Source organism: Ptychodera flava, chromosome 8 (genome assembly GCF_041260155.1).
Source record: "Ptychodera flava strain L36383 chromosome 8, AS_Pfla_20210202, whole genome shotgun sequence".
Taxonomy (NCBI): domain Eukaryota; kingdom Metazoa; phylum Hemichordata; class Enteropneusta; family Ptychoderidae; genus Ptychodera; species Ptychodera flava.
In genome coordinates this window covers 23,574,881-23,602,478 of record NC_091935.1, presented here as the reverse complement: position 1 = coordinate 23,602,478, position 27,598 = coordinate 23,574,881, and the positions used below count along the sequence as shown (strand labels likewise).

Genomic DNA, 27,598 nt, shown 5'->3' with positions numbered 1-27,598 from the left:
TTTCAAACGACAGAGTTAAACTTTTGCTTTCAGGCCTGAACAGGACATTAGGTCACGTAGTAAATACCAATGATGGCAATGAAAATATTAGTGTATCGGATATATTGATAACGTGAATCCAACAAAGCAAAGGATAGGTCACTTTTGCAGAAGGTTGAACAAAAATTAAACCGTGGCTCGTGGAGAAAGTACTAAAGAACTAAACACAGTCCCTCTATTCACAAAAATATGTGAAGTTCATGTACTATAATTCTTTATGATAAAACGCGTTTTTCCTCCCAGGCTCTCAGAAGTCTCATACGCTCATGTGATCTTACCTTTGACCTATCCAACTCGGCGTGTGCATCTTTCCGTCCTGTATTTTAGCATTCTCTTTTTACCACTCTTGTTTTATAATTCTGTGATTATGATATAAATTTGTTCAGATAATAACCGACTTTTTAGTATCGCTTGCATCGGTAAACTTCGCCACATAGCTTCTCTATTGCACATAATGTAATGATGTCTTGCGATCATACTGATTCCCGTTTCAACCGCTTGGTTGCCTTAAAAATTGATCAACAAAATATCGAAACTGGACTTTGGAATTCTACTAAAATGTGATGTGGGACAAGGTCACGAGGAAAGATTGGCATTGAAACATCGGGTGTTGAAATGATGCAGCGTTTTCAGGTATGCCGGTATTAGCCCTCTTCGGCTGTCGTGCGTAACGTCACGTGCGTGGTGATCAAGAATTCGTGCGACCTTGTATATTCACCTGCTGTAGATTTAAATGTTGAGATTTTATTCAGATTTACCTGTATAGGGCATATCGTTTGTTGTTGAGGACCAGTCGTACGAACATTTAATACGCAAACACACCTCACAAGAGGCGCATCTTCCCTCTTTAGATAAGAAAGGGTGCCTGGCAAGCCGGTATATCTTGGAAAGCGATAGAGATTTTGTAAGAAAAAATGAAGTTCTGTGCATATTATAGCCCAAACAAGAGACTATGTCCTCGGGGACAGGTGACCATTTGCCCGATGTCAGGAGGGCAGATGGTCTTCTGTCTCTAGGGTACACAGTCCCTTGTTTGGGCTATTATGTGTTATCACATAGTTTTCACTCCAAAGTTTTCACTTCAAATTTAACAATCATATGTTTTATTTCCATGTTAAACGAAAATGCAGTACAAAAATAGAACAATTTTCATCAGCAAGGCGCGCATCGATATATTTAAATTAACTGTTATGCGGTTTATCGAATATTTTTGCATAATATTGTGAAAACACTATTTCCTATGTAAAACATGTAATTTGGTAATTTAAAACCCAAAGTTGTCAAGTAAAAAATGTATTATGAAATGGACTGATAAGATAATCAGTGCGAGTTGAATAGTCGCGACATTTTTACCGGGGTGGGGATACTCCCATAGAAAGGTGTACGGGCATGTGCCGCCAAATGGATCACTTTTTTCGTGGGAAAAAAACCTTAAAACTTTCACACCTAAAGATCGTTTTAACAAAGGAAATGTCCCCATACTTAAGGATAACCATCACATTCAAGAAAATAACGGTAAAATTCCGGCAATTTGTCGAGAAAATCCCTGACAATGCAGGGCTTGAAATTAACTTTTCATCCTGGTAGTCCACTTGGGCTACCATTTTCTGAAGTTGGTAGCCCAGTGACAATGGCTGGTAGTCCATGAATATTTTAGTTTAGTGATACTGTACTCGTCCGAGTATAAGCCCCGGTTCAGCAACTCAAAATAGCAGTAAAACTAGGGGCTTCAACTCGGGAAACTCCATGTTATGTGTCACGAACGCTCAATTTATGCTAATTTATGTACATTTTAACATTTTCGATCACTTTCAAAATCGGCTTACACATCGAAATTGTAACTTGAGTAAAAAAAAAAACATAAAAAAATGTTCTCATGATCTTTATGAACTGGCATGCCTTGTTACACCCGAGTCTCTCTATACAGAACATAATACATTAATACTGATCGACAACCATAGATAGCTTAACTGACACAGCGTTTTATATTACTATTTCAAATCAAACTGATTACACAATCTCTTGATATAGAAGTGACAGTTTTGTGAAATTTCAGAATCAAAACCCCAAAACTTGACACAAGTACGTCTTGTATGCTGCCGATCAACAGCATAGTGTGAACTGGCATGCAAAGACTGCACACGGAAAAGCAACTCAACATTCTAGTATCAAACGCTCTGCATCTTGTGAAAACAACAACATAGCTGTGAAAATTGTAATAGTCACCAGAAAAAACTCTTCACAGATGAAAGGATAATTGCTTCAAACAAATGAAACTGCATGTTGACTGCATTTAGCTCGTCCGAAAGTGACGGACATCACACGCCAAGTATTTCATGTCCCAGGCTTTGCCGTAGTCTGAGTGGGCTACCATGTCGTGGACTTTGGTAGCCCCAGGGAAAAGTTGGTAGTCTGTGGACGCGGGACTACCGCTAATTTCGAGCCTTGCAATGTGTCATATTTTGGAATATGAAAATGTTAGGAATACCTCCTCCCCAAAAATGTTTGCAATGGATGAAAACGAAACACCAGGGTATTCTAGGTGGCTGCAAAAATATAAGTATCTACCAGGTGCAAACCTTTCCCTAATATAATTTATAATTGTTCTATTTTTATTTCCTAAGACGAAAACGACGATCACTATTCGTATTTCTGTCCGTCAAAAGGCATTTGAAACTACATCTTTGAAAGCCGTTATCTTGAGTATACCTGCTTATTCGTCTTTCTGTCCGTCAAAAGGCATTTGAAACTACATCTTTGAAAGCCGTTATCTTGAGTATACCTGCTCACACCTGATTTAATCGTCATTGTCGTGTGGTGGCGCTGTCACAAATGAATTTATGTACTTCCAAGACTGAATCACTGTGGTTGTGCGATAAAGGCCAAAGTAAAGTGAATTCTTTGGTTTGCATCAACTCAGAATTCCGAAACGAAGACGAGTAAGCCGTTTAAAATAACACACACACACACACATAGCTCACAATTTAGCACAAACGTGTTCGAGAGTTTAACCATACAAGGTGCACTTCCTGTAACTGAATGCTTACAGAGGGTACGGTTTTACGTCCCCACATTTGGATTGTTTGAAGTTGTACAATAAGTGCAGTTGGGAAATAGTTGGTCGCAGGGTATAGGTCATAGCTTTGTTTTGCGACAGAATATTTCCAACGATGGGAATAACTTCCGCAAGAAGAGTTTGTGTTTTCTCCCGAACGAAAGCCTACGCGAACGCAGACGCAAAACAAAGAATTTACTTAGTTTGGCCTATATGAATGCGCAAACATTGAGAAAACTGATGGCAAAATTGTGAGGAATTCTGAATAAAATTTAAGAATGCTTTCGAGATGAATAAAAAACTGGTATAGCTTTATTAGAACAGTGGCCTTATAACAAACCTAAAGGACGAGAAGAAGTGAAGAAGTGATTATATGGATTGAATTTGATTGTACAATTATCTCTATTATATTACATGTATATGTCATGAAATTGCATCTCCTTAAGCTTTGTAACGGCCAGTCTAATTACTGGTGTGACACACCACTACAAATCGGAAAAGCTGTGTATGCAAGTTATCTTGCAATTGGAGATGCGCTTATAAAAGAATGACGGCGTCACGATTGGAACTAATTTGGGATGATTGGATCTTCATACTTTTCAAATTTCTCAAAAGTGTTAGGTGCCCTATAGCTGAATGTTGCAATATTACAAATTACTAAAAAAACAAGTGTGTAACTTAAAAGGAGAGGCCGATGAGCTTACAGTTAAAGATAAAACCGACCTTACATCACCATCCAATTATCCCAAATTACTAGTAGTTCCCATCGTGCATGTACTCTAAATTTTTGATATTTTCATGCATTCTTTTAATATCTCTCTCTCTCTCTCTCTCTCTCTCTCTCTCTCTCTCTCTCTCTCTCTCTCTCTCTCTCTCTCTCTCTCTCTCTCTCTCTCTCTCTCTCTCTCGTTTCCTGAGTGTCAATATCTTGCGGAAAGAAAGCAAGTTACATTGGTGCCAGTGTAAGTTTTACTTTGATTTATTTTGCCTAGCCTCATGGAAGAGCCGATACTGGTATACGTTTGCATAAACAGCAAATATTGATATCTTTCGACTCAAATAACTTCATTTTGACATGTAATCATATGATATTGTAATTTTTAAGTTTTGGAAGCACGGGTGTCTTGCCTGAAAGAAATAACCAAAGCGAACTGAGACGTAAAATTGATAAGTCGGGCATCGTTGAGGGCGCGCCAATGTGTCGTTGAGAGAGTTGTCAAACGTGAAAAAGCAACAGATATATGTTGAACAAGAAGAAATCAAAAGGTCTATGAGCAGGGAGTTTCAAAGCCGCGTTAACTCTATTGAAGTGACTGATTTCTCGAAAAACGTGTTTCGAACTATTGGGATCGGATTTTGAAATAACAACGTGCATAAAGATAACCGGAACCCAGTGACGGAAAAATTTACAAATTGTCTCAAGATAATGGATTTTGTAAACCTGCGCTTTAAAAACGGAGACAGAGAGTGCTCAAGTAGAGCTAGAGCTCCTCTATTGCTATTTTTATTTATTTTCCGTCTGTTTGTTCCTTTTTTCAACAGCACCTTCTTTAAATTAACTGTTACAAAATCATGTCTGGATACCGATACGTGACCAAGTTACCGTACGTGATAATGTCCTTGTCATTGTTGACAATTTGATTTCTAGTCGATTAATATCTGTGCGATTGCATATTGTGCAAAATGTGATATGTTTGCAATATCAATATTAATTTTTTGCAGAAGAAGAGTTAAGAAAATGTTTTCTGTTTCAAAGAATGATGATGTCATCAGAAGTTGGGGCAATTGTCCCTTCAATAATGTTATCGGCTGCTGCTCGACTGTGCAACGGGAAGTCGAGCACCTATACAGTATTAATTGTATTGTGATAGACAACTGAAGGCGCTCGACCCCAAACACACCTGACGTTTTGTATACGTATAGATAGTATTGACGTATAGGTGTATATATATAAAATAGGGCACTGAGATAAAGGACAACCATTATAGGGAAACGTCGAGAGTATGGCGTATAAACATGGCATTTGTTTCACAGCACGTAAATTGTTGTCCGGTATAACAACCATTAGATATCGTGAAAACGGGTATAGACTACTGTTCTTTGTATCATTGATGATAGGTAACGGGGAAGCAAAACGTCAAAAAGTCTAAGTTGTCACTGCACACACACTTTGCATTGAAGCTTAAAGTAGAATATAGAGGTCTATAGACTGTTTTCAAAGTTGCAGTATGCATGTTCAAGTGTATCGGTTTCCTGTACCGGACATGCCCGACTTAAAGGACAGGACACTTTTCCACGTACGTAGCTCGTCAGATTTCATTGGCATTTTGCCAACTTGTTGATTTCAGTACAAAACATGTTAAGATTCTGGGTCACATGAACAAAACATATTTTTCCAGTAAAATTCTCATATTCATAAAACCTGATGTTCCAGCTGCTACCGCTAGTCATAAAATTAATAAGTTGGTTTTTTTTCTGTATATTTGGCAAGCATTAGATCGTTATGCTTCATCAATTTCACATACATATGATACACGTTTATCTACTGGCGACAATTTTGTTGTTCCAAAGGTAAATTTAAAATTAACTCAAAATAATATATATTATTCTATTGCTAAGCATTGGAACGAAATTCCAAGGACGATAAAATCTGTACAATCAAGAAATTTATTTAAAACCTCACTTAAAAATTTTCTTTTGAACTCAGAACAGTGAATCTCTGTATTTTTTGGTTTTTTATTTGTTTTCACCTCGCTGTTGAAATGTAATATGTACTTCTTGAAAAGGATGGCAAACTATATTACTATGATATCATGATTGTATGAATTCTGGGCCAGGGACTTGATTAGTTCCACTAGAACTACTTCCATGGTCCCCACCAGTAATGTTGACACATTTTTACTGGTGAAATAAAGTCATTATCATATCACATTATCAGTACCTATCAGTCATTATATCTAAAAAATATCCTAAAAACATCACATGAGATTCTTGCTAAAATTCAGGGCCTAAATATCAAATAGGAATAAAAAATTAAGGATTTAGGGGTGTCTTGGTATAAAAATAAGGTTATACTTGAATGATACAGCTACGTCCTGGCAAAATAAATGGAGTATAAGAAGGATCAACGTTCATAATATCCCGACAGTGACTTTTGTAGGATGGCTTGGCATACCTGTGTTCGTTCCCTCCGTTTCACGGACTGTTTAGGAATAAAAACTGCCCCTTTTGCACAAATCTACGATAAAATCAGACCTAAAAAATCGCCCCTGGCATGTATCAACACCTTGGAGACTTAGTATTTAGTATCTTTCACCGTTTTTTTTCTTCTTATTCTCGATTCATGGGATGGGTAGGGATGAAAAAATACCCTTTTTCTGAAGAAACGCCCGAAAATTACGTCACCATCAACGTAAGGAATTTAGCCTGTGCGTATTTTTAGACGTCGCGCTGGTTTGTTGTGTGTAAAATCATAGACTACTGTCTATGGTAAAATAAGCTGTTCCAATCGACATAGTTGTTTGAGCACCTGCATAAGTTAAGTAGCACCATCAATCGATCCGCACAATTATACATGATCGAATTCGACCGGGCCTTTTAAAATATGAATTTGCAACAATCTCCATGTTCCGGTTGTTCGGAAATAAACCACTTGATCGTCAAATTTTCGCTGGGTTTCAACAAAATCGATTTATTGCATTTTGGATTTTTTTCATGTCTTCAAGTTTGCCATCGTGTTCAACTGCTTTCACATTGCAACTGCATCAAAAATCACACCGAATCCACAGAAAGGGTACCGTTGCTTGCTTTGGAGTGAGTTCCGGTGTTGTCAACACGTATGTACACACATTTCACTGACTGACCTAGGAGGCCAGTAGGCTTCCTTAGCCGACTCGTCGTTTTCGATACAACCATTGCCAGACCAGCGCTTGGCTGAAACCGCTGATAGTGATAGTGGTGGACTCGCATTGTTTCGGAATAACTCGTCTCATGCCAACAAGTCACAGTAAGTGTTCACCACCTCTGTTCATCTATATATCAGGCATCCTGTGATAAAATAATTGGACGGACGGGGAGGACACGGCGCACCAAAACATACCATGTAATCGCCAAGTTGACTCACTTCTCATTTTTGTACGCGCGTCTAGTCTCCGGGCCGGCGGGTGCCTTCGTGAAGGGGGTTCAATCAAGGACACGTCACCCGCATGGTAACGTATACACGTCTCGAAAACGCTGCGTTGCATGTATAGCTATGTTTGCGAAAGATTTGTGCTTAGATATTTACATGTAGTTGCCTAAATCAAAGTGGAAGGGGCGAAAGTTAAATGTCTGTTTCCCCATGTTAACGCCATATTCTATACAGTCAACACAACCAGTAGATAGCTATCACTACCTACGCATGACTACTAGACTAGTCTTTTAGTTATGAATCATAGTGTGAATGGACACTTCAAGCTGTCCGTTGCGAACCACTGGTCGCGGAAGTGGAATGGCGAGTTCCACATCAGCAAATGACCAGTGGAAATAAAATGGCTACTTGTTAGAAACGGAAGGCCATCTCTCCATTCGACCGTCCGTGGACGGTGGAGGAGGGACCGTAATACATCATTACATGGATATCCCAACAAAGAGAGATGCCCATCTCCACGTTCTGTGTAGTTCGAAGTTCATAATCTTATTAAGACAGCTTTGCTAAAGTCGGGTCTGATATCAGTCACGGTCAGTTCTTGCCCTCAGCTCTATTTCGACCGTATGATTTTGTAACACGGGCACCCGTGGGCTGGGTAGTCTGCTTAATTAATCGATTTTCTGCTCGATCCCGTATACTCGTACTCGATCTATCGATCTGCCCGCCACTGAAGTGCACTGTAAGTTTCAGTGGCGGGCAGATCTAACAGAAATCGATTGATCTGGCAGACTGCCCAGCCAACGGGTGCCTGTGTTTTGTTGACCATCGAGTATGTACACGGGATAATTGGTGGGCAGAGGGATTGTGGTTAGATTTCGCCTTTGGACCGATGAGGTAGCATGTGACATTGTGCAATCTCTATTCTTTAGTACACCTCCATGATTAACCCTCAGGCTATTGATACTGAGAGAGCAAAATCTATCATCAGATTAGAACATCCGCTATACTTTATAGTTCTGACCAACTTATGAGATATCCTTGTTTGTGTATATACATCCTGATTGGGCTTTATCAAAGACATAAGGTCAACAGGTCTACCCCACAGGTGCCTGGAGTTGCCTGTGTAGTATATACATTGAGAGAAGAGGCGCTTTCTCTATGTACACTACACTGGCAACTCCAGGCACCTGTGGTCTATGCTGACAACCTTAGACGTGGCCCAGCTTGAGATTCTGCTGCTAGATGGTGAACAAGGGGATGTAGAAACATAACAACATGCCCTTCACAGCAGCAACTGTTTTGCTGACTCAAGGGCAGCTGTTCAAATATGTAAATGATCACAGACTATAAACCCACGTCCTTGTTTGTACTTTGTAGATCTGTAAATTTGATACCTGGGTGCAATGTTGTCACCAGAGAGAGAGAGAGAGAGAGAGAGAGAGAGAGAGAGAGAGAGAGAGAGAGAGAGATTGCATATCCTCCATTAATGTTAATTAAATGCACAGTGCCAGTGATGAATGTGGAGTATGAAAGTGAACTGTTTAATATTAATTAATTTCCATGCAGAACGTCTGCTGACCTGTATTGTGTACTATAGTACGTAGCATCATGTCTGTCATGGTTACCCTATTGTTTATAACTGAGCACATAGCAATATTATTGTACGACTTATAATAAATAACAAAGTGGTATTTGCTTGCAACCAATCCTCATCTTCTTTGTGTGCAGGAAGCTGTAATGATGTAGTAGAGAGGTTTAGTTACATGCAATTACGTGTACAACTGATGGCACGCAGAAGCGTAGGTGTATCTGTGCTTATGTGTGAATATTTGGTGTATATAGTTATGCGTTCTCAACCATTTTGCTGCATTTTTTTTCTCGGAAACATGCGAAATTCAAAATTCATGTACTTTTTAAGAAAAACATTTTCTTCATGTGACGACTATTCTTATCTTATTCCTTGTTCTACCTTTGAATTAAATTGGTGTATTTTCTCCTTCACAGTTGTTTATCAGATTTAAAGAAATCTAGTTGAGGCGTCATACAAAATGGGGAATGAGACTTCAAAATTTTGTTCATATTGCGAAATCAGTGTCAGACATGGTTAAAAAACCATAAAAAAAAGTGTGACTTTAGTCTCCCTAGCCTTATTTTCTTGAATGCAGCACTCAGCTATGCCGATGAATAACAACAGGTTTTGGACAACAGCTGGGACTAGGAAGAGCTTACAGAGCAACCGTCAGTGCTATTCACCCCCCAATCCCCATAGACAGGTCCACAATCACCATTGATAGCATTGGGTTCAGGCCAAACCATTGTGGTGAAAGGGTTAAAAGACATCATGATGTACCAGGAGTCCATTGTGATCTGTTCATCAAAAATGTTAAACCATTTATCAGTAGTGACTGTTTATGAATGGAATAAGAGAACAGCAAGTAATAATTAAAATATTTATAAAAATAACAATAACAATGACAACAACATCAGCAATAATTGTCATAATAATAATTTACATAAAAGCAAAGATCATAGGAATGTATTTATTTACATGTTTATGTCCCATAGCATCAATGTATATATAAAAAACCACAGTAACAGGCATGAGGAAACTATCACTAGCTAAGGTAGAATGCACCTTGGGGACAGATATTCAGACTTACAATTCTTTTCTGGTCTACCACTTGTAGGGGCTCACTTTAAAGCTCTTGGAATAAGAATAATTTTCACGGTCTTAGTTTTTTCGAAAATCAAAAATTGTACTTTTCCCCCATAGAGTTCATTCAGGGATGGCAGCCATTTTGAATTTCAAATATCAGTAAATGTTTTAAGTAATTTGTTTCTCTAGTACCAAAGTTTGTACACTGACCCCAAATTTTTATTTTGTATTTGGTAAGAGAAAGGTTAAAAGTTTCACTGTGAAAAGTTTTAGCAAAAGTTCAAAGTCTTTCACTTTCGATGCACGTACTACTTTAATGACAGAATCAGAAGCAAAGTCAAACAAATTAAAAATTACCAGAATCAGGAAAGAATTGTACAATCGTAATAAAAGAAATTGGCACTAAAATGTGTGTGAAAAAGATATCTGTAATGAAACCAGGATTAAAAGTAAGTTGATAGTGGTTAACCGTGAGGCATTTTTGGAGAGCATTCCATTAAAATAGGAGAAAAAATACTTTGTAAAAATTCAGAGACTGATTATGTAGTATAGATATTGACAACCAGATGTGTTCAAACTTGATTTAGAGAAATTTGTTATTTGAATCTCTGAAATAGCACACAGATACACATCGGCAAACAGAACAACGTGTTCAACATGTTACGCTTCTTAGAAGAGTCATTAGGATGCATTTAAAGAAACGAGTAAGAATTATTGAACACCTAGGCAAGACTTAGCAAGACTTAGCAAGGGCCGCACTGTACGCAGAAAGCACTCACATGCTGCCACGACTTAATTGATGCATATTTGCATGTGTAGGAATTCATACCTCCCAAATGATTTCTCTCCATCACAGAAAGTCTGCAATTGTATTCAAAATTGCTGCCAATCGCCTCATTTTCAGAAATACAGTCACGACTCTGCTGGTGTAATTGTCCGCCTAACAAATCATAGGAGAAGGAATTTCACAGCTGTTCCAAAACTAGGGCATTGAGCTTACATCAGTATGAATGTATGTGGATTTCATACACAAAGAAAGCATTTCGACTGTGTTTGAGCAGTGCTCCAGCAATATAATGCGGGGTTATGGATTTATATGAGTATGATATAGTAGAGAACATTTTATATTTATTGCACAATATCTACAACGCCTACTGATGTATTTCCCATGTTTTACCTTTTCAACACAGATGGATAATCAAAATAGAAGAAAACTTTGAGAGCCCAGGGTTAATGTGCAAAACGTTCAACTCAGCCATGAAGATCTGATATCATTTAAGTGGGAATCGAGATGGTGTTCAGACATTTCCGGAAACTCTTACTGGCCACCACTTTATCAAGTATTTTCGTTATTATACTCAGTTATTTTATCTTTATCGACAAAACTCCACTCATCGTGCCTCGTGTGGCCACCATCACTGGACACTTCAATATATTTACAGGTATGTGCCATATCTGATATTACATTTTTTTCCACATGAATCTGCTATACATAATTTCTATTATTATGCACTGCGTCTGTATCCTATGGTGTTTCGTCATACAGTCAGTTTCGGTATCAGCAGAGGACACGGAATTCAATAATTTTGATGTGGTGTACAATAACGTTAGCTGTTATTGCACGCTATTTGACCTTTGACCTCAACACCTTGACGTCAAAAAACAAGATCTGAGCTGAACATCGTACACTTCGATGTTGTCCTTGACGCTACATTTCTTGGACAATACCTCCGCTGTGCAATGTACCGGTACTCAAACATAAATCCCGGTATTTTGTGTATAACCTTACATTATGGTTCACCTGCCGTCCTCATTCTTATCAGATTGAAATCTTATCATATTTGTTCTGGTGTGTATTTCCCAGTAACGTCATTTGCTCTATCCTTCCTGTCTGATTGACTTCAATATTGCAGTTCCTTCGTAACGATGCAAAAAAATACCCTGCCTGAAATTTTAGACGCAACTTATTGGAAATTGCTTGTACAGAAATATTCCCATTTGGACTTATATGAGTACCATTATTTCCAAGGAAACCATAAAAATCACATGACAGTGACTCTATCCATGAGGTGTAAATGGTAAATGCGGGGACAAAATTTGTCTAAATTTCTTTTTGATATCAACCAATCTTGCATAGTCATCGATATATTGTGTAGCAGACCTGATATTACAGGCAATGCTATTGGTCAACCTTTAGATCAGACTAAAACCTCCAAGATGTGCCCTATTTCACATCACATCGGTAACTACCAGTAGATAAGCTAGTACCCCTGACATCAGGAAACTATTATATCATACATATATACTGGCATTTCCAGTGACTGAACTTCTCATACCTTGATGATCCTATGTAGCAGTTCACTTCAACCTTTAACCTTACAGCCTGACCTCACACCCTAACGTTCTCATATGTGACCCTTTCTCACAGTCGTACAAAAATCAGATACACAGATGTGATCGGTTGTTCAACTTTCTGTTGATTATTTTGCCTTTCACGGCTTGGCTACCATACTAAGAGTCCTTGCTTTGCAAGAACAAATACAAAAGAGTACCGCAAAACAATAGGGAAGAGGACAAGTCAATCCCTGCCTCTGGTCAGATTGTTTTTCTCATCATCAGCAAAGTGTTCCATTCACAAGTTGCTTTCAATGCAAAGTTGTACCCATGTATTGGAAGGAAATAAGGGTGTATGGCATAACCACAGACTGTAGTCATCCACTTCACTGTCGCATAGCATACAGTAACTTCGTTTTGGTTGATTAACCCCCAGGGATTAACCATTGTCTGCCATACCTCAATTGCTGTTCTTGACCTCTTTTCCCCTTTAACCTTTCACCCTATTTTAAATTTACATATAGGCATCCAATACTGCAGGATTTCCTATGAATTTGACACAATTTGTACCTCATGGTATGATAGTGTACTGTTTAAATGCAATGGATATTTTGTTATAAAGACTGGCTCTTTATCAGTTCATTTACATACACAACACTCATATCATACATTTTACATGTACAAACATATTTATTTAGGAAATGAAGTACGTGTAATTATACTGGAATTGTGTCCTACTGGGCTCAGCAGTGCTTCACTTTGCACTTCAATATGGCAACCTTTATGAGGCTGACGATCGATCCTCAGTCAGGGCTACGAGCAACCTTGAGAAACTTTTTTCCGTCAGGGTTTACTGATAATCAAAGGAAGGTACCGGTAGTATTGAAACTCAATTTTAGAGGGCTTTGACGCCTTGACAAACAGAACTTGAAGTGGCAAGACCATCCCACCATTTTGCGTCACTGAACCCAACCAGACATTACTAGTTTGTATTTACCATTCCTGATTGGTTCACAAAATTTAAATTGGCAAATGTATGGCTACATATGAAACTTCAGGGTTTACAAGTAGGGCTTGTTTTGTGAGCGGGTATTATACCAACCATGGAGCTACAAAAAGCTCCATTTGCCAACCTAGCCAAGCATTGCAGATCGGACAATGCGCTAGCTCACTAATGCCATTTGCTGTCCTTGAACAGATTCCATTACATTACTCTATTGTCATAATCCCATTGAGTAGAACTTCACCTTTTTGTGTTGACTGCGAAACATGTTTCATGTTTGCATGAATATGGTGTGGTCTTGATGTACCGGTAAAATTTGACGAGGTATGCAATATTGGCAACAGAGTAACACTATCACTGTGTATGGGAAGCTATGATAAAATTCGCACACCATAGTTAATCGTTATGAGACAATTTTGATTGATCCCTTTTGTTGAATACACCATCAAGAAATTAAATAAATGTGTTTATAGTGTACTTTGTCGCTAGACTACAGGTTATTGCAAAGTAATACTGATTGTCAATCGATAGTTGTATTAGGAAATCAAACAGACGATCGTTCAGAAAGGACTCAGTGCAGTGTAGCTTAAATGTATTTTGGGCAATTCTTTTTAACATCGTCATTAAGTAAAAGTAATGACTTCCAAATTGAGTTTCAAATTTCATATCGTCAAATTCTGGTGCTAAAAACGTGTCGCAATAAAATACAGCCTTTTGTATTAAATACAGCTGTGAATTTGCATGTGAAATGTCAACACTCCATGATATGGAGTGTAAATAATCAAATACATACACTGTTAGGTGATTTTGATTTTCTCTGCAACTTGTCAGCAAGCTTACAATAGTGGACCATAGCGAATTATATTTTTTGCATATCGTCAATTTTATTTATGGGGTGGATTGTTGCAGTTAGCAGTATGTATTATTGCCATTAATACTGTGAGTGCCAAAGTCAATAATTGTCGCCTTTAGAGAATATAATGCAGACAATTTTTCAGGCCAAAATGAATTTTTTTCAACTTTTTCCTAAAATTTTGTTAAAAAACCTTAGCCAATGAAAATTTATGTCCCTTGAGTCCAAAATCATCAAAGTAATCACCAAAAAATTAATAAAAATTGGTAAAATGTTACAATTAAATTTAGGAGGGAAAAATTACAGCACGTTTCAAAGGGTAAAGGATATCTCAGAAACAGTTTTCTCTGCTGGTAAATGATTGAGCATGTGACACTGCAATCTCACTATTTGCTTTCGTAAAGAATTTAAAACTCAAAGTACGCCTGCCACGGTTGTGAAAATCAATATTTTGAAGTGAAATTTTCTAAATGATATCCACCACACACATCATGCAGCTCTGCATACATATGTGCTCTTGAATATTCCATTTTGTGCTTTTATAACCCGTGGCTATTTTAAGTTGGACTGCAACCAGCATATACAAGGCTGCACTGCAAATGTTTACAGCAATAGACAATGGACAAGTGACTCAGCAGAGGTACGCCTACAATTTCTGATAACTGCAGGTCGATGGAAATGTTTTGTCTGTATCTACATGCTATAACCCTCTGAGTCTGCTGGCTTGTAATTAATACTGTCGGTAGTGACCTTAAATTTCCAGTAGCGGTGAGAAGATGTACAAATTCTACAGGAGTTTTCCTGAAATGAAAAATCATAAAAATTTTATCAAAAGCCACGGCTAATATCCCTTCAAATTCGATGAAGCTCATAAATTGGGTGTTATTTCTTTCCACATCTACTTAGGGGGCCTTAACACCATGGACCCTATGGGGAACAAACAAAATTAAGTAATGGAGCGTGGCAAAACCTGTAGAGCTTCAAGTATTGTTTACTATCATGTGGTTTAACCTCACACAGGGAAGTCTCTTGCTTCTATTGATGAATTGTCCTGAATAATTATGTCATGTTGATTCTTTAGGCGATTACCTGTGTTATCTTTTGACTTTATCTTTTTACTTTTCCTTGAAAATGGTTGTCTTAATGTGCAGATCTGTAGAAACCTTTGTGTTATTGCTTTGTTGTTTTCAGACCTGTTGACTTAAAATTGAAATTGCCAAAATTATCTTTTTTCTTTGAATTTTTACAAAAAATCAAAATGCAACAAACTGACTTCACAGTTTTTTAGCCAGTTTGCTATGTAAATCATGGCCGTGAAATGTAATAAAAGTTGGTTCCAAAAAATGTTCTGCAATGGTCCAAGCTAAAACTACCGTTTCAAGTGTAAGCCATCTTTTTACAGGTATTTTTTTCAGGGTAATGTTGATGTAGGATGGGTCATAGGTCTGAGACTATGGTCACGCGCTTTTGCAATATAACTTCAAAAATGTGACTGGATCACAAGAAATGATATACATGTAGATTAAAATGACCAATACATGTAACCAGTCATTTTATACTGATTATTGACCAAAATAAATGTATAACCATGAAGTGTTTGACAGTGTTCACAAAATTTTAGCCGTTGTTTGAACAGTGTTTACAAATGTTGTTTATAAAAGTGTTTACATAAGTTTAACAATTTAATGTCTCTATGATAAATACAGTGTCCAAAAGCCTGCGCCAGCATCTTCAAATGTAATCACACCAAATTTTGTAATTCGTATCTGGATCACCCTATGTTTGGGATTTTGGGCCGGAAAGAATGTGTACAGTTTGTACCGATGTGCTGGCAATTAGTTTTATATCCATCAGTGACAGTTGCCATAGATTTGTGTACACAGCCGACTGCCCTGATTTGACAGACTTCTAGACGAGTGCTGCCACGTTGCTCTCAAACCTGTCAGCTGTAGTATACTTGTGAAAACAGTTGCTATATACTGACAAGAAAAGGCAACATGTTCAAAGTACAAATGGGAGAGGGCAGTATGCCATTGTGTGATTTTGGAAGGTTAAATCATTGCCCCCAGAAAAGATAAAATTCACATTGTATTCAATCAGTATCCTTCTGTTATCATGGTCCAGCTGTTTTACACATACAGGAGGGTCTTGGTCTAGGTAAACCTTCATCAAGGCTTTATGAGGATAAACCTGCACCAAAGTTTATTCATTGAACAATGTATGTATACACATATTTAACCTTTAAACAATGTACTTTTATATATATATATTTTTTTGTCTCTATATATATACACATACATACATATATATATATATATATATATATATATATATATATATATATATATATATATATATATATATATATATTATATATACACATCAGTATATATAATATATATATATATATATATATATACACACACACACACACACACACACACACACACACCTTTGTACTCAGCTGTCTTGAATCACATGAATATTAGACAAGTTGGATAAAATTGCTGGCATCACACAGTCAGCCATATTACCATTTTGTATTATCATAGGGTGTATCATTCATTGACAATAAAGTAACCTAGACAACCCTGGCAACATCTAAAATTGCCGTAGTTCACTGGATATCATTGATATTGACAGACATTTAATTAGACAAGAACTGTAACTCTTTAATGTAGTAGATTTTACAGTCTATAATCAAGAAAATGTGTGACATTTTTACATTATCCTGCCAACTGTATGTTGACATAAAAATTTCCTTCATTATAAAAGATATTTGAAACAAAAATTTCTATTAAATTAAACTCATGGCTTGTCCACTAGTTGTTACTTTTCATGCATTTGGCATTATTTCTGTTCAGTTTACGAAATAGCGTTTACTTTTTCCGTCCCAATATCACGGCGAGCTTCTGAGTGTTGAAGTTGTCAATGCAGCCTGCATGTGTGTTATTTCCTGTATTATTGGCCAGCAACTGGATTTAAGTCTGTATGAGTTGTTGTCAACAATAATATTATGAGCATGTATTGTTCGCATTTTGTTGTGGTAAAGTTAACGGTTAGAATCCAAACATTTGTCACGATTGGAACTAATTTGGTAATGTTAGTTGGATCAGCAAATTTAAGTTCATTAACTTTTCTTTTAATGCAATTCACATCTTTTTATGGGTAAATTGGCAAATTTGTAATATTGCAACTTTCAGCCGTAGGGCACCTATCACTTTTGATTTTGATAAATTTGAACAATTAAAAGATCAGTCCTCTTCTCCAAAATTAGTTCCAATCATGTTATTTATAAAAAAAAATCCCCTCTTATACGTCATCTGAATAGGTAGATACATGTAAAAAAGGCGTTATTTTTTTTATCATTTATATATACTGGATATATACTGGATAGATACTAGATCTTACATACTGTAGCAGTGTTGTTGTTAAATCATAATGTTATCTCAATGAGATGCCAATCATTTTACTACAGTTTCTCCCAGTGCATCAACACATACTAGCCCCTAAACTTAGTCACCCACAATGTGTACGTCTACATCCCCAACATTTACAAAATCTGATATATATCGTTTCTAGCCAAGGCATATATTGCTGTCCTGAAGTCTCCACCCCAAAATCTCCTTCGTCTTGAAGACATATTATGTTTTTGATAAATCATGCTTATCCTCAAGTGAACTTCAACCCCATGCTGATATGCTGACCCTGAAACCTTTCAGAATAATGTGATATATGCTTCCAGTCATACCGTGTATAGTCCCCTTAAAACTATGTCAGCCAGGGGCTCTAGAAAGCCTATGACAATTTGAGTTGCTCATCTGTTTCTTCATATTTTTGTTCTGCATGCAGCAAGACATAATCACAATGCAAGCACAAGTCTAACAGATGATAACAAGGTTATAGATACAGTCAATGTTCCTCTGATAACTCCTGGACAGAATGGCAGGTAAGTTGAACAGAAGTTTATTAAAGATTTTTCTTATTTATTGAAAAACTAAAAGAATCGGCAAAGTTCTTTCTCTCTCTGTCTCTCTCTCTATCTCTCTCTGTCTGTCTGTCTGTCTGTCTGTCTCTCTCTCTCTCTCTCTCTCCATGCACACACACATTTATGTCTGTATGTATGTGTGTGTATATATTACTGATAAAACTTATATCTGAACTTGATTGAAATCTCTAAAGAATTACTAAATTCATATTTACATTATTGATAAAGTTCAGCATCAGACAAGGTGAAAATGTGAAATAAGACAATCCATTAAAAGCTTGATACAAAATGCGATTTCAATTTTGGTCTTGAAATAAACAATCGATAAACTGGAGAATTAATTCATCATGTACAGCAGAGAGATCTCACCATCGGATGTGAACATCGTAAAAGAAGAAGTTCATGAGCCCATTGCTGTCCCTGGCAACACACAAATTTCATTGAACCAGAGTCAGCACGTCGTCATACCGACAGTGAAGCAAAGTTTCGCTCCAAAGACAGTACTTCAAGTGAAGCAAGATGTTCCTCACCAAATCTTGCCGACAGAAAGACGTGATAATGCTGTTCCGAAGACCATGTTGCAGGCCAAGCCCACGGAAAGGCGTGACAATCCTGCTCTGAAGACGACACTGCAGGCTGAGCCTCCGAGTGCATGCACTCCACATCTAGCCGTCAACATGATGAAGAGGATGACATCAAAGTAAGTGAGAGAGTAGACTATCGACAGGCGCTGGACCGCTTGTGCTGTTTTCGGTCTTAATTTTGCTGAATTAATAGTCAGAATCGGTGTGCTACCTAACTGGCCCATTCATGGTCCCGTAACTATAACTTTTGACTGTTTTTGTGAGTTTTTTGTTACATGCGTCAGCTGCAGTTTCTAAGTCTGCATGTTGAAATGCTGGTATCAAACTGGTCAACATTGGCTATCTACATGTATGTTTGTCCGAGCCTGCGTGCCGTGCATGTTCGTGTTGTTAATCAAGATCAGGACAATCTGGACTTTAATTTGTTTTGTCAACAATAACAATTCACGTCACAATGATGAGCTGCTTTGAAAAACCAAATCACTTGGTATATATACCATAGGAAGTAAACAAAGAAAACCATGATTATAGCAGAGCCATAATCATCCATATTGGAGAGTAGGGTGTTGTCATAGCAACAAGTGATATCGTACCTAATTAGTTAAATATACATTTGCTAAAATATGACAAGTTGCATCGTTGATTTTCTTCTTCAATATCCATTGCTTTATTGGCATTAACTGTAGAGCATTCTGTTTCAAATCCTCTTCATGTCTGCGCAACCAGCATTACCTTTATAGGGTGGTTTTTATAAATATTATCCCACAAATAATATTTAATATTAACATCACTATATTTGATATGTTAATTTTCATTAGTGTCGCCATTTTGTTGTTATTAAGCGAATACAAAATGGACCACATTTGTCATGAAATCAAAATTCAAAAATAAGAATAGCATACTGAGAAAACAGACACAGACGACTGTATCAAACACATGCTGCTCAGAAAATGTTGGAATTTAAGTCTTTTCCATTGGATATTTGACAGTCCTCAGTGTCCTTTTGTTAGTTAAATTAGCATCATATCATATCATGGCTGGTCTCACTGCCACATGGTTAATTGCGTTGAGGAACCACAGTACAATGTGTGCCATGTAAAGTTATTGTACCATATAGTATCTGTGACAATTTTTTGTGTTCTCTGTGTCAATATTATAACACTGAGTAAGGGCACGGAGACCTTGGCCATGTCTACTAATCTGTGCAAGCTAACTCACAGTGGTCTCATATCACCCCTCTGCTCCAGTAACACATCAAGACTACACCAATGAAAGCCGCATCCGCCCCATACTCATTATCACCGTCTCATAAGCATGCCATACATACTTGCATGACACCCAGTCTGATACCTATCTTTGGTTGCATTTCTCATCGGCCACTAGTGATAACATCTCCCTGCTCATTGCCACATTGCAGCCATTTCAACTTCCTCCACACTGACATTCACATCACAAATTATTGGCCAAACCTTTGTCTCTGTGTCTTTTCTTCGTGTTAACACAGCTTATTGAAAGCAAACAAACCAACGATAAAATTCATGCATGCCTTTACAATCAACAGGTGTTAGTGACAGGTGAAAATTATCAGTATGTCAAAGAGACACCTCCCAGAAGATTCCACACCTGTCCCAAATGTTTGTTTTTTCATTCATATTACGTGTACCCATTAAAGGTATACTGTCACCTGTTCCAATTTTGCCACAGTTACCATGGAAAGAGAAAATCTAACCAATCACACATTTTAAGCGGGTGGCCGCTTTTTAAAAACAGCGCCCTCACATGGGCATTTTGAATACCAAGGAATGCCCCTTTGACCAAATATGGGCATATTTAGATTACAGGTGACTGTATACCTTTAAGTGCATGCCAATAAATCATTGCTACTATTGACGTACTATTATTCATGATATTGTCAGAGAACATATTGCGATGATGTCATCAATGTTGTGTTGACTTAAAATGTACAATTCAGCATCATCCTTTCACCCACATTACCCTTAAATAGTTCAGCCCAACCCATTGAAAACAATAAGGATTTGCCAAGGTCTGGTCTTGAAAAGGGTTAGGTGCAAAATTAATGCTCATGTATGTAATTCAATGTCAACGAAAGTAGTTTGTTGCAATAGTAAGGTTTGAATGCCCTATACATACAGTATTTATATTTTTTGGTTCAAGTGTAAGGCATAAAAGTGAACAACAAATAAAAAGAAGAATTTTTACATCACCATGAAATCCAGGTACATCAAACTACGGCTGATTCAGTCTATCTTATAATCATGAGTTTCAGTTCCAAAATGCAATCCTGCCACGATAACTCTAGAATTTCATGGATATACTCACATATGGCAGTGTTGTACTGCATACCTGAAATAAGAAAGAGAATGGCAAATTTGCGCTGACAGCGTCGGGACAGAAGATTTTATCATCGCAAAAAAAAATCATGCCGCTTTTTATCGTTGGTGCTTATGCATTCATGTTTACTATCATCTTATTAATTTTGCAGATTTGATGAAACCATTCCAGTGTTTCTATCAACAGGATTTGAAAACTGGAATCAGAAATTGATGCAGTACGCACCACCGTTTGGTCTCAGGAATCAAGGTTATACTCAAATCTTTTGTCATGTTTAATTGGAGAGTAGCTGTATGATTTTTTTACCATTTTTGGTTTCTGTATCATTGGCGCGTTCTTGTTCTACTCCCGGCAGCATGTTGAAAAAAACACTAATAAGCGTGTCAACAAAGCATGTATACAGTAAAGTGCACTGTTACTATTTACATTTGAATTTCAGTCCAAACAAACATTCACTTGTTACCGTAGCAATAACAATTGAACACAGCCTACAGGACCTGTGTACTGTGTATATATGGATACATTGAAGCTGAGTTGACTAGTTGAATGTTGTGCATCTAACATGCTTAGGGGAGTAGAACAAGAAACTGAAGTTGAATTGAAAAAGAAAAATAGTCCAAAGCATTAAAAGTTAAAGCCACTTTCCCTTATTATATTTATGCAGGTTAGCAATTGTCGTATATATGTGAATGTGTTTTATGTACTTATGTGTGTGTGTGTGTGTATGTATGTGTGTGTCTGTGTGTCTGTGTGTCTGTGTGTCTCTCTGTGTGTGTCTGTGTGTGTGTGAGAGAGAGAAAAAGAGAGAGAGAGAGAGAAGGATGGCAACCAAGAGATGAGAAAAAATGCAATTATAGTTTTATAGAGGCAGTGATACATGTAGGTAGAATATGTAGTATTATAAGAGATACATGAGAGGGTCAGACAAATGTACAAGCAGTAGACATCTCAAAAAAATTACATGTCAACGAAGTCAGTGTTTTATCATGGTAATTCTGTCACAGATCTGCAGTTCACTCTGACACATTTTGTTAAATTTATTGTCCAAGTGAGGATAATCAGTGTAAAGCTTGCAAATGTGGAGGAAATTACATAGGACATAATTATGCAGTCAGCAAACAAGAGGTACAACAACTACGGTATGATATTTGTCACATTTATGCGCTGATGAGTAAAATGACCTGAGCATCAGACAGGTGACAATACTAAGTGGACTGCAGTCCTTCAAGGAAAAGCACTGAAGCAGTAAATTGATTGAAAGCCATGAAAAAATGATGTATGCCTTTTAATGAAGGAGTGAAAATATCTGACAGTGTTTGCCATGTTGTTCTTGTCTTCCAGTTCCCTTGGTAACCCGTATGTTAAGTCTACTCACGGATTCAAGGACACCAAGAGAGATGCTTAACAAGTAAGTTGGAGAATTCAGGATGAGGTCTCTTTCTATTATCAAGATGACTGTGATATGAGTACTTACTTTCTCAAGGTGTTCATCAGCATTCCACGACATTTCTGAACTCTGTAGATCAACTTCTAGAAATTTCTCATTAATAATCCCAGCAAATAATGTAATGTGTCAAATTTTCTTTCGTTCATGAGAACTCTCTAGAAGTCATTGTGTATGAATTTCACATAAGGGTACGTGCTAGTGTTCATTAAGAGAGGTAATTTGTACCATGCTTGTAGAAGTGATGAGAGGGCAGGAGGGGAGCCTTGAGTCTGTAGAGCTGGCAAAAGTTAATTATCTTAATTGTATAATAACGAAAGGAGGTGCAATCGTCTTACCCAATTCTTTTCTATTATTTTAAAGTTTTCTGGTTCGACAGTCACAAATTATTCCGTAAAAAATAGCATGTGAAGTCAACTTGTTGGTATTTGAAACTTTATCGTTTCAAGTGTGAAGAACTAAATGTTGAAACATAAGAATACAGGTTGAAAAGAAAGTATTTAGTAAAAGGATCAAAGCCTCGGATAAATCGTAATTGGTTGATCAGACAGCCACCTTTTTTGGCTTCCAATCCCTTTTTCTAAACTTTAATTTGTAATAGCAAATTTACTTGAAACTTGTTATAATTTTGATATGTTTTCCTGTGTTTTTATTTTGTTTATGAAATGAAGTTTCTGGTTCTATTCCTGAAATCATGTGGAAAATTCTTATAGCACAACTTGTCAATGTGGCCTGGATATACACACACGTTCAATGTTTTTGTTGACAACTAAATTTTAGTCTGGACTAGAATTCATTTGTCAACAATGATGCTGCATACTGTACACACTGCATCATGTTTGTGATGCTGATACTCAGTGTTTCAACATATTGTAGGAAGGAGATTGAGAGAAAAAGTATACGTCTATAGAGTAATATTAATGAAAATATTACGTAGAGATACAACTGGTGTCCCTTTAAAGTGTGAACGCCTTTTCCTGTAATTATTGCCATGATCTCTGTAATATGGATCTGTCCATCTGTGTTAGTGTACAAGTAGGTGCTAATTGATATGGACACATAGCGGCCACTGAAGACGAGGTGCATCACGCCTCATATCATCAGTAATTTACATTTGTGGATTGACTCCATAACTCATTCAGCAAATGATGTTATTTGAAGCATGTGATTGCGTTGTAATCAATAACCAGATGCCCAAGAGCTACTTAGTACAAATAGTATAGTCCACATGCTTGTTACTGGGTTATGTCAATAATCTGACCCCCCCTCTAGAAACCTACTACACATTAAAGTTACCATATACCTGAACTTATTCAAGTCCTTGGGGACAAATATTTGGATGCTCAAATTTTTGCAATACTTTTCTGCTCATTTTGAGGCTCCTGGAGTGAATAAAATTTTCATGGTCTCATTGTTTTGTTAAAATTTGAAAATTTACGGTTTCTTTGAGGTTTTGCGCGGGGATGTCAGCCATTTTGAATTTCAAATATCAGTCTTAACACAGGGATGGATGGCAACCATATTGAATATCAAATATCATTATATCTAAGGTTTTTTCCCATATTACCAAAATTTGCACAGTGACCACCAATTTTTATACTTTATTTTGAAAGAGGATGGTTGAACATTTTTTTAGGAAAATATGAGCAAAAATTTATGTCTTTCAAATTCAAGGTGTGTACTTTAGAAAGGTGTGGAAAATTTTGTGCCTTGCATGTGTACTTGTAATATGACAAATGTTTTGAAGAACTACCTTTGGTCAGATGCAGGTCAATTTAATGCCAAGGGCACACTAGTTGTGTTGTGTTGTTATTATGAGGACTAATATAATTATCGTTATTGTTATTTTTAAGGTGTCACTGTTCAGTTGCCTGCCCCATCTAGAACATCTACTTGTAACTTCATGCAGCAGATATCATGTTGCAGTGTTTTTACTGTGTCATTTTTACTTTGTTTTGCAGTAATAATGGTTGTGTACGCTGTGTCATTGTTGGCAGTGGTGGCATTATGAAAGGGACCGGATTGGGCAGTGTCATCGACGGATATGATTTGGTTTTCAGGTAGGTGTGTGTGTTCCATGAGTCTGGTTAACCCTTTGCGTGCAAAGTCAATTTTTTTCTGATTTTTGCCAAAATTTTGATAAAAAACTGTAGCCAATAACATGTGATAACCATTTGGTCCAAAATTATGAAAAAACTTTAATACAGAAAAGTTCACAAAAATTGATAAAATATTGCACTAAAATTTTGGCGGGGAACAAATACAGCAGTCAAAGTGTTTATGATGCTGTTTCCAATTGTTACCATAGTTACGATATTACAGAGTTAAGCACAAAATCGATAGCTGTGTATAAGTTCACCAAAAATTGTAGCCACTTACAAACTCTTGTTGCAAATTCAATGTAAATCTGTAGTAAAGTTTGAGATAAAACTTGAACTGCTCTTGGTGATAAAAACTGAAAGTGATCAGTTCTAAACTTCAGAGGTTAAAACAAAAATCTAAATAAATCCAATAAAAATCCATGTCCATTGTGCTTTTCATCATGTTTTGTTATTCTCCTCAGTGACAATGTTCTTTTCTTCAAATTGTGTACATGTATGCCTTAGGCTGAATGCGGCACCAATTGCTGGCTATGAATCCGATGTTGGAAGCAAAACCAGCATGAGAGTGGCCTACCCGGAAGGCACGCCTAGTTCCTATGGTGATCCAGGCTCTCTCTATGCCCTGGTGTCTTTCAAAGACAAAGATTTCCTGTGGTTGGAGAAAGTCGTCCAGGGGCAGAAACCAGTAAGTGGGACATTGAGTCTACCAGTAATTTGTTTATCCTGTGTCATCCCTTGACTGTCAATCTCCATAATTTTCAAGAGATGTCAAGCCGTTGCTACTGTTTTCATGATGCTAACATACCCATAGTTTGACAGGACAAATGTTCTGCTTGTTTACAGAATAACTAAAAAAATTCATAAAATAAACCTGTTGGTGTTGTTGTCTGTGTGTCAGCAGGTTTTTTTTGAATCTGTGCCATATTGTACAATTTACACGTGTGTTATCTGTTTTTGAAAAGTATGATGCACTGTGCATAATTTACATTTAATGTAACCCTTTGAGCGCTAAAGTCAAGTTTTGCCGCCCATATCGAAATATACACCAGTCAATTTTTTTCTAATCTTTTGTAAAAATCTGAAGCCAATAAAATGTGATGTTCATTTGGTCCAAAATTGTCATGAAAATTACTGAAAAATTCACAAAATTTGTTAAAGTTGCACACTATAATTTTGGTGGAAAAAATTACAGTGCTCAAAGGGTTAAAATATGTTGAAGCATTAAAACCAGTTTGTACATGTACATCTGTCAATTGTGCTTGTATATCTTCCCTTTGAAGCAATCATAACTAAAAATATCAAATGTACGTAATTTATTTTTCAATTATACCTTAGAGTGAATGTTCAGTCTGTGCATAGGCCCTAGGGCTTGTGGTCTATGTATAAGTAAACATTTTTTAAATACAAATACATGTAATTAGCCTGTACAGGAGGATTGATATGCCGAAAGCCAGAACAGTTCATATTAATACCCTTTGAGCGCCAAAGTCAATTTTTGCTCCTTTATAGATTTACCCGAGTCAAGGTTTTTTTCAGATTTTTGTCAAAATTTTGATTAAAAATGTATCCAATGAAATGTGATGTCCATTTGATCCAAAATTATCAAAAAAAAATTACAGAAAAATTCATAAAAATTTGTAAAATTGGTATTGAAAATTCATCCAAAGTTGCTGTTGACAGAGCCTTGATGAGTGGATGTTCTAAAAACAGAATAATTCACAAAAGATTCATTCTTTTTTGTAGTCCACTTCTGGATTTTGGAAGAGCGTTCCAACGGCAATGTCAAAGAAACCATCAGAAGCACGGCTTGTCAATCCATTGGTAGTGCGAGAAGCCTCCTTTGATTTGATTGGATTTCCTGTCAATAACGGAATCATGAGCAGGGTAAGTTTTTAGTTTATGCTCAGTTTTAGATAGAATACACCGTGGGGACGGATATTTGGACTTTCATATGTTTACAATACTTATTTGTCAACCACATGTAGGGCTCATTTTGAAGCTCATGGAGTAAACACTGTTTTCACTGACGTATTTTTGTGTAAACAGAAAATTAAATTTCCCTCAGGGATGGCAGCTATTTGAACTTCAGGTGTCAGTAAATATTGGATGACCCCTGATATGATTCTTGATTTCAAAGGGAATAATTTAAAGCTTCCTTACAGAAAATTTGATCAGAAGTTAATTAAGTCTTACAATTTCAAGGTGAATACTGCTTTAACGTAGTATGTGTCTTACAACTGAAAGAGTGTAAAGTGTATCTTTCATTCAAACTTTTGATAATGAAAACTTTAAACTATTCTGTTTCAAAATAAAGGATAAGAATCGTTGGTCACCGCCTTTTGGTACTTTTGGTACTGGAGAAACAAATTACTTAACTTTAAATTTACCATCATTTGAAATTCAAATTCAAATCCCCGAGTTAACCAAAAGAGGAAAAATTCAATTTGCAAATTTCACAAATAGGAAGACTATTGAAAACTTTATTCACTTCACAAGTTTGGAAATAAGTGTATTCAAGCTGTAGACTAGAAAAATATAATTGTAAAATGTTGAGAGTCTGTGAATATCTTTGGCTGATGCACATTATTACCTCAAGGGGTGTTTCCATTCTGAATCTGATGCTGACTGATTTCAGTCATGGTACCGCTGTGTCTACTGCCATGGCAACATCTGATGTAGGAGGCTTCTGTGTTTGAGGTGCCAATGCAGTATTTTTATCACATTCATCTCAATCTGTACTGTGATTTAGTTCTTAAAGAGGAAAGTCCCCTACAAAAGGGGGATTATGGTAAGACTATGCAGATGTGAAAAAGCCACGCTACGGGTAAGACGCACTCGATTTGCTCCGAGATTTCCAGAAATTCGACGGGTGAACGGCGTTAATTTCCGTCCAATCTCATACATGACACCTGTGAATGTATAGCGACTGCCTTTATGTCGAAAAAACGTTGAAAAACACTGTTATTTAATACAGAGAACGCATATTTTCACAAAGTGTGGGTCCAGAATGTCCATTTGACCTCTGTTCTAAATGTTAATGTATGCTGCCAATCATGATT

General features: G+C 36.9%; 1 protein-coding gene across 3 annotated transcripts in view; it reads left to right on the top strand.

The window, feature by feature from the left end:
- Positions 1 to 6,984: 6,984 nt before the first annotated feature.
- LOC139138826 (CMP-N-acetylneuraminate-beta-1,4-galactoside alpha-2,3-sialyltransferase-like) overlaps positions 6,985 to 27,598 on the top strand; it is a 29,157-nt gene continuing 8,543 nt past the window's right edge. For 2 of the 3 annotated variants that reach the window (XR_011553683.1, XM_070707367.1), the window contains exons 1-9: positions 6,985 to 7,100; positions 11,070 to 11,321; positions 17,922 to 18,018; positions 18,413 to 18,757; positions 21,145 to 21,242; positions 22,335 to 22,401; positions 24,399 to 24,497; positions 25,044 to 25,224; positions 26,283 to 26,423. Coding sequence is in view for 2 of the 3 variants with exons in the window: in XM_070707367.1 (XP_070563468.1) it covers positions 11,171 to 11,321; positions 17,922 to 18,018; positions 18,413 to 18,757; positions 21,145 to 21,242; positions 22,335 to 22,401; positions 24,399 to 24,497; positions 25,044 to 25,224; positions 26,283 to 26,423 (1,179 nt within the window). In the remaining variant the exon portion in view is untranslated. The remainder of the gene's footprint in view (positions 7,101 to 11,069; positions 11,322 to 17,921; positions 18,019 to 18,412; positions 18,758 to 21,144; positions 21,243 to 22,334; positions 22,402 to 24,398; positions 24,498 to 25,043; positions 25,225 to 26,282; positions 26,424 to 27,598) is intronic. The other variant, XM_070707369.1, reaches the window with a different exon arrangement.